At 44.1% G+C, this 10,518-nt stretch overlaps 1 protein-coding gene across 2 annotated transcripts; it reads right to left on the bottom strand.

Moving 5' to 3' along the window:
• Positions 1-224: 224 nt before the first annotated feature.
• On the bottom strand, positions 225-2,536 carry LOC135544361 (NF-kappa-B inhibitor-like protein 1). Of its 2 annotated transcripts, none has more exons than XM_064971907.1 (4): positions 1,985-2,536; positions 1,783-1,895; positions 1,481-1,592; positions 225-1,389 (listed from the first exon to the last, which is right to left on the bottom strand). In XM_064971907.1, exons 1-4 carry the CDS (start codon positions 2,256-2,258, stop codon positions 800-802), a joined length of 1,089 nt encoding a protein of 362 aa, XP_064827979.1. In that variant the 5' UTR covers positions 2,259-2,536; the 3' UTR covers positions 225-799. The 2 variants fall into 2 exon arrangements, with proteins under 2 accessions (XP_064827979.1, XP_064827980.1); XM_064971908.1 differs by having other exon boundaries at positions 225-1,386.
• Positions 2,537-10,518: the final 7,982 nt, after the last annotated feature.

The following is a 10,518-nucleotide window of genomic DNA, read 5'->3' as shown; positions in this document are numbered from 1 at the left end:
CATCACCCGAATCCTTAACCCAAATAGCCTAATCTATCCAGTTGGGTAACATGTTGAATGAGGCAGACAGGATTTCTGACATCATTGTAACAACTGTCTTATATATTTTTTCTGCAGGTTTACCATGATTTGATAATTTTATTGATGCTAGTAGCAATTACAAAAACAGTGTTTACTAAATAGTGGTATTGGATGTTATAATTTTGCACACCGGCTTTACACAACTTGTTTCAACATTTATTTGTGGGTATAAATATTCTCAGTTCTGACACTTTGTAAATCAGTGATAAAAAAAATGAAGATTGATGTCGTGTCCATCAATGATCCCGAACTCGGCATAACTTTTGCCAAGAATGGATAAATGTTGCACAAAGGTGTGCATAAAGATTAATGGCAATTTGCTGCCTAATGTGCTACTCCCAAGTATTGATTCAAGCAATAGTTAAGCAATTAAGAAATCACAGGTTATTTGTTTTTAATCAATTGTAGAAATTAAAACTCATGGTATGAATACTTTCACAAGGCACTGTAAACATGTATTTTCTCGAGCAACATCATCTCTTACAAAGTCCTATACTAGCCAAGAAGTACACAGTCCGAGAAAAATGTAATTCACTTAACATATCAGAAGCTTAGCCAAGTTTATCCAATAAATTAGGTGCTTCAAGTGGAGATTTGTTTTGACTGGTCAAAACAACTGACCTCCACTGGAAAGAACCACTGTGCTGCATATACAGGACCAGCCGTGGCTAAATGACAGACTGTTCAACACCTCAGAAGCCCATTTCCAGTCAAACTGTCACCGGAGGCTCTGAGCCAGTCTATTGAGCTCCTGTGAGAGAGCAGTGACAGTGTCCAGGATCCTCTGCTTGTCTCCATCCGCCAGCCGGGCCCCACAGCGCTGGGCAAACCTATCTGGGTGCCAAACGGCCTGCTGGCGCCTGAGAAGTTTACGGAACACTGCAACATCTTTCTTGTCTGCGCCATGCAACATCACCTCCACCATCTCCTCCACTGAACCCTTCGGTGCCGGCCAGGGGATGTCCCCATAACTCAGCTTTGTGGTGACTGCTGCTGCAGTGTCAGTGCTGAAGGTTGCTGCACATCGCTCTTCATAGTGCTGTTTTTTCCCCTGACGTGTCTCCTCCTCTTTTTGTGCAGCACGCGCCAGGTACTCTTCATGCTCCCTTTGTAGCCGCTCATGCAGCTCTCTGTTAGCACGCTCCTCCTCCTCTGCCTCTTTCTTTCCTTTCTTCCTCTTCCCATGAGAGCCTGAAGATGCCAGTCTTTGAGCTTCTGCGTGCCGTTTTGTGACATACTCTTGTCTAATTCTATCTGCCCAGTCTTGAAAGTCCTCCTCACCGGTATTCTCCTCAAATAAATAATCTGCTGTAAGAGAGGGGAAAAAAAGAAGAAAAGACAAATGGACAATGATCTAAATGAAATCAGATTATTCAGGAGTGAAATCTTGTCACCTTACCATCATATGGTCCAAAGGTTTCAAAGAACTCATCCTGGCATTCCCCAAAAAGCTTCTCTTGCCACTCTTTCTCAGCGTCTTTTTCTTTAGATGTGTTTCCCTTCGGTGCAGTCTTTTGGAGAAAAGAAAGAATCAGTGCTCAGGGATGTACAGTACACACAATACAACCATACCCCTAGCTTCATAATTACCAGACTGGTTACCAAATGTGCAAGACTTCTGGATGGTTGTACGAGGTTATGTCCCAGCACTCTCCTAAAATACATATTAGCAACTCATACATATGGCCGAGACATTCATACCTTCTCAAATTTCATCCATTGCAGTAGGTCATGAGGTGTAATTCCTGCATTATTTGGTGCAACCATGGCTTCTGGGCAACTCTTTTGAAGGGGCACTACGAGGTCATCATATACTGGTTAAAGAAGAAGAACAAGGTTAAGGCATGTTTTTATTATTCTACACATTTTTGTTGTTTAGTAGCTAATATTGGCATTCCATTACCTATTTTGCCATGTTTCAGAGCCTTGTTAGCAGCAATGTGTAGAGGCGTGTCCCCTTTTTTGTCTTTCAAAAGGATGTCGGCTCCATTTTTCAACAAAAGCCGGAGGATGGCGTCATCACCAAGCGAGCAGGCCAGGTGCAGGGGAGTCCTGCGCTTTTTCCCCTGGGAGAAGTTGACGTCAAGGTCGGAGTGTTTCCGCAAGTATGACTTCAGCTTCATCAAACTGCCCTCTTCCACGTATTTTATCATCTTTTTCTGTGTACGAGTCACCATGACTTGCCTCTGTATGGTGATTTACTGTAATCTGCTGTAACAACAATAGCTAGTAGTTTGATAACTCAGCTACCCAAATTAGCTAGTCAACAACAACAAAAATAATATCTAGCTATAGCTTGTCATAAAATACCAAAAATGGATGGCGTAATCCTATTACCCGTCTCTGGTGCATAAAGCCTTTTGTCAATTGATTAAGCCAATGTCAATGGCTCGCATCCCCCATTAGTTAGCTAGTTTGCCGATTAGCTAATGCTTGTAACCTCGACCAAATTTGAGGTAGCACGGACAAATAACAATGTAACACAAAGTCAATATCATGGGAAAATCTCAAATCGATTTCCCGCGTCCTCAAAACCTATTGGATAATAAAGCCAGAGATCCCGCCTCCCTGACCTTCTCTTCCAATGGGGGTTGAGAAAGACGCGATGAGAATTGAATTGAGATTCCTCCCATGTCCTATCGTTAACTCCCCCTGTATATTTCTTCCGAGTCATTCAGTTCCGGGTGGGTTGTAATTCTGTATTTAATCACCAAGTGGCGGTATACTGCTATAATCAAAACGTTAAATTACTGACTTTATGCACTGCACTTAATTGATATCTTAATCTCTTGTTCTGATTGCTCGTGTTTAAAAGAAGATTAGTAAAAATAACGTCAGTTTTTAATCCAAGTGATCATACTTTTCGAGATAGACCACTTTAGCAGGGGGGAGCTGGTGATCCCCTGTGCTGCTTTAAATAGCAATGTGAATTTGTGTGATTGATTGATTGTGTGTAGGCAACTGATATAAATCTTAGCCATAAATTACATAACATATGATGTAGCTATAGAGCTGAAGTTTGTTGAGCAAGTGTATTTTTCTCTTTTTAATTGTTTGTTGGCCCCTAACATCTTTATATTAAATTATTTTGGTCTGATCATCGTTTCTCATCTCAAGTTCCTCCTTTCTTCTCATTTGGGTGTTGATGCTCTGCAATGCATCTGTTCTGGAGGTCCTTTCAGTTTACCACCTGTCAGGAAGAGGATACTATATAGGCTATGAGAGAGCATCTGTCTGTCTCTGTGTGGGTGTTGTAGGTGTGTTGGTGGGTAGCAGCTAGTTGTTGTCGCAGGCACCAACATCAATGGCGCCAGAAATAACAGAATAACATAACCAAAATGTGGAACATCAGACTAAATCTATTTTTTTTACAAGAGTAATTTGTTTTTCAAGTTTCAAAGTTTATTTGCCACGTGTACAGGATACAATGGGTGTAAAATAGTACAGTGAAATTATTACTTTGAGAGCTCTTTCCAACAATGCAGTGATAATAAGAATATTTTGTATCTGTTTGTGTGCATTTGAATGTGAGTGTGTGTGAGGGAATTTTGATAAACACAGATTTCGCCACACATTTTAATGCCGTCCCCCATTTGTATTAATCATAACTCATCTGAAAATGTCTACAAATAGTAAACAGTGCATACAGTGCATTCGGAAAGTATGCAGACCCCTTGATTTTTGCACATGTTATTATATCACATGAAATATTACATTTACATAAGAAATCAGACCCTTTACTCAGTACTTTGTTGAAGTTCCTTTGGCAGCAATTACAGCCTTGAGTCTTCTTGGGTATGACGCTACAAGCTTAGCACATCTGTATTTGGTGAGTTTCTCCCATTCTTCTCTGCAGATCCTCTCAAGCTCTGTCAGGTTGGATGGGGAGCGTCGTTGCACAGCTATTTTCAGGTCTCTCCAGAGATCAGCTCGGAAACAGCTCGGCATTTAACACCATAGTACCCTCCAAGCTCGTCATCAAGCTCGAGACCCTGGGTCTCGACCCCGCCCTGTGCAACTGGGTACTGGACTTCCTGACGGGCAGCCCCCAGGTGGTGAGGGTAGGCAACAACATCTCCACCCCGCTGATCCTCAACACTGGGGCCCCACAAGGGTGCGTTCTGAGCCCTCTCCTGTACTCCCTGTTCACCCACGACTACGCGGCAACGCACGCCTCCAACTCAATCATCAAGTTTGCGGACGACACAACAGTGGTAGGCTTGATTACCAACAACGACGAGACGGCCTACAGGGAGGAAGTGAGGGCCCTCGGAGTGTGGTGTCAGGACAATAACCTCACACTCAACGTCAACAAAACTAAGGAGATGATTGTGGACTTCAGGAAACAGCAGAGGGAACACCCCCTATCCACATCGATGGAACAGTAGTGGAGAGGGTAGTAAGTTTTAAGTTCCTCGGCATACACATCACAGACAAACTAAATTGGTCCACTCACACAGACAGCATCGTGAAGAAGGCGCAGCAGCGCCTCTTCAACCTCAGGAGGCTGAAGAAATTCGGCTTGTCACCAAAAACACTCACAAACTTCTACAGATGCACAATCGAGAGCATCCTGGCGGGCTGTATCACCGCCTGGTACGGCAACTGCTCCGCCCACAACCGTAAGGCTCTCCAGAGGGTAGTGAGGTCTGCACAACGTATCACCGGGGGCAAACTACCTGCCCTCCAGGACACCTACACCACCCGATGTTACAGGAAGGCCATAAAGATCATCAAGGACAACACCCACCCGAGCCACTGCCTGTTCACCCCGCTATCATCCAGAAGGCGAGGTCAGTACAGGTGCATCAAAGCTGGGACCGAGAGACTGAAAAACAGCTTCTATCTCAAGGCCATCAGACTGTTAAACAGCAACCACTAACATTGAGTGGCTGCTGCCAACACACTGACTCAACTCCAGCCACTTCAATAATGGGAATTGATGGGAAAGGATGTAAAATATATCACTAGCCACTTTAAACAATGCTACCTAATATAATGTTTACATACCCTACATTATTCATCTCATATGTATACGTATATACTGTACTCTATCATCTACTGCATCCTTATGTAATACATGTATCACTAGCCACTTTAACTATGCCACTTTGTTTACATACTCATCTCATATGTATATACTGTACTCGATACCATCTACTGTATCTTGCCTATGCTGCTCTGCACCATCACTCATTCATATCTTTATGTACATATTCTTTATCCCCTTACTGTGTATAAGATAATAGTTTTGGAATTGTTAGTTAGATTACTTGTTGGTTATTACTGCATTGTCGGAACTGGAAGCACAAGCATTTCGCTACACTCGCATTAACATCTGCTAACCATGTGTATGTGACAAATAAAATTTGATTTTGATTTGATTTGAGATGTTTGATCAGCTTCAAGTCCCGGCTCTGGCTGGGCCACTCAACGACATTCAGAGACTTGTCCCAAAGCCACTCCTGTGTTTTCTTGGCTTTGTGCTCAGGGTTGTTGTCCAATTGGAAGGTGAAACTTCGCCCCAGTCTGAGGTCCTTAGCGCTCTGGAGCAGGTGTTCAACAAGGATCTCTCTCTACTTTGCTCCGGTCATCTTTCCCTCGATCCTGACTAGTCTCCCAGTTCCTGTCGCTGAAAAACATCCCCACAGCTGCCACCACCATGCTTCACCGTAGGGATTGTGCAGGGCTTCCTCCAGACGTGACGCTTGGCATTTATGCCGAAGAGTTCAATCTTGATTTCATCAGACCAGAGAATCTTGTTTCTCATGGTCAGAGTCTTTAGGTGCCTTTTGGCCAACTCCAAGCGGGCTGTCATGTGCCTTTTACTGGGGAGTGGCTTCCGTCTGGCCACTCTAACATAAAGGCATGATTGGTGGAGTACTGCAGAGATGGCTGCCCTTCTGGAAGGTTCTCCCATTTCTCCAGGGGAACTCTGGAGCACTGTCAGAGTGACCATTGGGTTCTTGGTCACTTCCCTGACCAAAGCCCTTCTCCTCGGATTGCTCAGTTTGCCTGGGCGGCCAGCTCTAGGAAGAGTCTTGCTGGTACCAAACTTCTTCCATTGAAGAATGATGGAGGCCATTGTGTTCTTGGGGACCTCCAATGCTGCATAACTTTTGTGGTACCCTTCCCCAGATCTGTGCCTTGACACAATCCTGTCTCGGAGCTCTACGGACAATTCATTTGATGGCATGGCTCTGAATTGAATTGACCACAGGTGGACTCTAATCAAGTTATAGAAACATCTCAAGGATGATCTATGGAAACAGGATGCACCTGAGCTCAATTCCCAGTCTCATTGCAAAGGGTCTAAATACTTATAAATAAGTTATTCTGTTTATATTATACATTTGCAAAATTGGTAAAAACAGTTTTTTATTTCTCATTATGGGGTATTCTGTGTAGATTAATGAGGGAAAAAAGTAATGCAATCAATTTTAGAATAACGCTGTAATGTAACAACATGTGGAAAAGGTCAATGGGTCTGAATACTTCAATGGGTCCGAATGCACTGTATTTGTATTACAAACTTACCCTGTGATCAAATAAGGATGTAATCAGCTGAGCTAACTCTTGTCCTAAAGTGCAGCAAACCTCACACATTTGTACCTGTCTCCAGGTCTGGCTGTCAGTGTAGCTGTCAGTCCCTGAGATGCAGTAATGTTATGCTCATAGGGCTTGAATGAGTCCAGCTGAACTGCCTCTGTGCTGGGGCTGATGACAGGGGCTTCATTTAGTCCCCTGGTGGGTCTGAGGGAGGGAGAGGCCTTCTGTGCAGAGAGAGGGCTCCCTCACAATGGAGGGGATAGAGGAGATGAAGGCGTGCTTTGTGCCCTGGAGAGCAGGATCTGTTCGGAATAATTCAGTTCCTCACACCAGTAGATCCGGAGCGGTCCCCCAGTCACAACCCCCTTCCACCCACATGGCTGTCGGAAACGACGTGACTCCTTTAACGATACCCCTCTTGTGTGAAAGCCTTTGAAATGTCAGAGAGAAGGCTCCACTCTGTCACCTCAGGTGATTGGGTCACATGCTCACCTCAGGTGTTTGGGTCACATCCTTACTTCTCTGTAGAGACTAGGCTGAAAGCGATAGATGTGATTCTCACTGACAGTCTGTTTCAGCAAGATGAGCTGGATCACCTCCCCCCATACCATTGCCTCAGAGTCATGTTCCAGGTTTGATCAGATCATATCACAATGTTACGTAGCTGTTCCTGCGAACATCCTGAACTCCCATGGGGTTAGGCAGGGCATGCGTCGCTCGGGCCAGGGGAATGTAGCAATACTGCTGAAAGACAGGATATCCCTGGACAGGAACCCTTACCTTGCCCCAGCCTCCTCTTGTCTGCCCTGCCTGGCCTGCTGACTCTATCCTGTCCACTGAGGTCCATCACCCTGCAGAGAGGGAGAAGGGGGAGGGGAATGGGGAGGGTTAAGGCAGGCAGCAGGAAGGCAGGGGTCCTACAAGACGCTCCAAGGGTCATCTCCCTATACCGCCAAAGCACATCTAGGTCTGGCCCCAGGTCCGGTTTGTGGCATGGGCTACCTTCTCCCCATTGTTCAGATGGAAGAGAAACGTCCACACACTTCCTCTGGATCTGTCTTTGTCTGTTTTTTTTTGCTCTGATTTAGGACAGCTGGAGATATGTGTAATGTATGACATCCCTGTTTTAATAGCATTACCCCATTGTGAAAGTTGGCTGGAGTCACTCATAGCATGTAGAGCAGTTGTGGAGGACTGTAGTGAGGGAAGGGTGTTTGTCTGAAATGACTCATCTCCTGAACAAGGGTTTGAAGAGGGCCATTTCAATGTCACCATTATTGCCCATAAGGATGTCAAGGCGGTTTTCACACCTCACATGCAAACCACAGCCTTATTTACAACGATTGTAAAAACACACTCCTGTTAACAACATGTCAACAAGGAATAAACTCTTATTTGACCCACAATGTGCTATGGTTGGTAAATATTCCTTGGAGTTTTCCTGGGTGTGGTAACACCTTCCATACAGTCTATCAGGGGCATGTCTACTGATGATAGCCATTAGGCTAAAGGAGATCATCACTAGGACACTTCAATTCTACTACTCTCCCCTAGTCTAATGACATTCAGTGGTATATTCAACCCTGACTATTTTCTAAAGGTGAAATGATTTCTGTGCTGTTTCACATTTTTCTATGTTTGACATTTTACTGTGAGGATGCCTTTGCAGCCTGTGTGTACTGTGTATTTGCCATCATTTCTATTCCATTGGAAATGGGTGACTTGATATCGGTAAGGCAGAGTGGTCTTGCATTTACCGCTCATACTACTTGAAAACATTAAAAATAGTTGAAGTACCCTTTGATGCTTGTCTTTACACAGGTAGGGGCTACAATGGTCATCTAGATGGCTTAGTGGGCTGTTGATATGTTTATCTTACAACAGCAGAAGGGGCAAACAGAAAAGATGAAGGATCAGTTGCACCAGTGGCATTGCAGAGCTGTGCCTGTATACCTTGATCAATAGCTACAATATACAGTGCTCATTTTCTTGCCTGTCAGAAAAAAAACTTTGTTCATACTGGCGCCACAATGTCAAATGAGTCGGTTTGCTAAAGTGTCAGCAAAGCTATGTCGAGAATCTAAGACTAAGGCCCTTTGTGGGTCTACAAGTAGGGTGGCCATCTAACATTTGAGCTACATCGGAGTATATGTTGAACATCTTGCAAATGCATAGAAGCTTCCTACAGTACCTTTTAGCTATTGGAAAGAGGGTTCCAGAGAATTCTGATCTGGAGGTAAAGCCCCTTTGAAAATAAAAACTCTACCCCTGTCTTTCTCTCCTTGTTTGTCTGTAGAGTCATTTTGTGAACTTTTTTGTCATCCAATGCAAAGTTCATTAAGATAATCAAATGAGAGGTGTTTTGAATGGGAAATCCCCATGGTACGGCATGTTGCTGTCATAAATATAGGCCCACTTGAATCTCACACACTTATTACATAGGAATGTTGATTTGACATCTCTTGTGCAATCTATTTTGAAAAGTTCTCTACGCCATACCATCTATGCCATCTCACACAGGGACCAGAGGGGTGCAGGGAACAGACACACAAACACTTTTCATGTTACTATGACTAAATGCCCTCTCTAGCTCAAAGAGAAACCATGTTGCCCAGCAAATGCAAGGTTCCGGCCATGAAATCTGTACAATATGATCAAATTACCTCCATAAAACTTGACAACCGCAGAGCATAATCTATTCAGATTCTTTCACACTTTTTTTAACCCTTCTTTGACCCTCCCGAGTTGTGCAGCGGTCTAAGGCACTGCATCTCAGTACTAGAGGCGTCACTACAGACCCGGGTTTGATCCCGGGCTGCATCACAACCAGCCGTGATCAGGAGTCTCATAGGGCGGCGCACAATTGGCTCAGCACTGTCCGGATTAAGTGAGGGTTTGGCTGGGGTTGGCCGTCATTGTAAATAAGAATTTGTTCTTAACTGACCTAGTTAAATAAAGGTTAAATGAAAATAAATAAAATACAATTGTGGAGTCGGCAGATGGGGTCATGTTTTTACATGGTGAGCGATGCCTGGTGTGTCTGATGTGGACCAGGTCAGGACAGCTGCTGATGAGGAAGACATGGGGGCTTCATGTGATGGGTGAAATCTCCTGTCTGATAAACAAACCTAACCTGTATCAGACATGAGATTAGTTCATACTGTAGCAGTGATTTCAATCTGTCTATGGGCCTGCGTTCTGTGCGATGGGTTTAGCATGCACGAGAAAGAGGCAGAATAAATGTGTGTGCATTTGTTGGGCTTCTGAAACATGCAGAGAATTCCAACATGGTGGTAGAATGACAGAGGACATGTTTGGGTTGTAGATTAGAGACAGGGATGAGGTTTTCTAATTGGGAAGAGTTTTACTGGTGTCTGTACATTTGAGACTATGACAAATAAACAACAGACTGAGAAATAACTTCCAACTGGCCTCCAGTTCCACACTTTAACTGTTGAATCAGGTTCAGCCTCCACCAAGCCCAATCTATCTTGTCAACAAAGGCAAATATTGTCTCACAGGAGGAGTGAGGCGTCCATAAGTGACCCAGGATTAGTAGCCCACTCCTCCTATCCCCCCTACTGTCACTGATTACATCCTGAAGCTCATTACAGCCAAATCAGTTAATCATGGTGATCGTCTCTTCCAGGTCAATGACCCGCTGTACGCACCACGCTTGTTTGCAAATGTCTCATACAGTATTTACATTATCGTTATTGGCTTGAACTGGATTCAGTGCAAAGTCTCCCAACAGTGGAACATGATATTAGTACACTACACTATTGGCACTTGTTTCAAACAAGGCGTGAATATTACATATTTTATTTTCAAATAAGCTACTGAAGCTTATGTGTTGCTTGAGGGAGTGAGGGAAAGATGTGGTAGCAT

This window comes from Oncorhynchus masou, chromosome 8 (genome assembly GCF_036934945.1).
Source record: "Oncorhynchus masou masou isolate Uvic2021 chromosome 8, UVic_Omas_1.1, whole genome shotgun sequence".
Taxonomy (NCBI): domain Eukaryota; kingdom Metazoa; phylum Chordata; class Actinopteri; order Salmoniformes; family Salmonidae; genus Oncorhynchus; species Oncorhynchus masou.
This window is presented reverse-complemented; position numbering and strand designations above follow the sequence as displayed.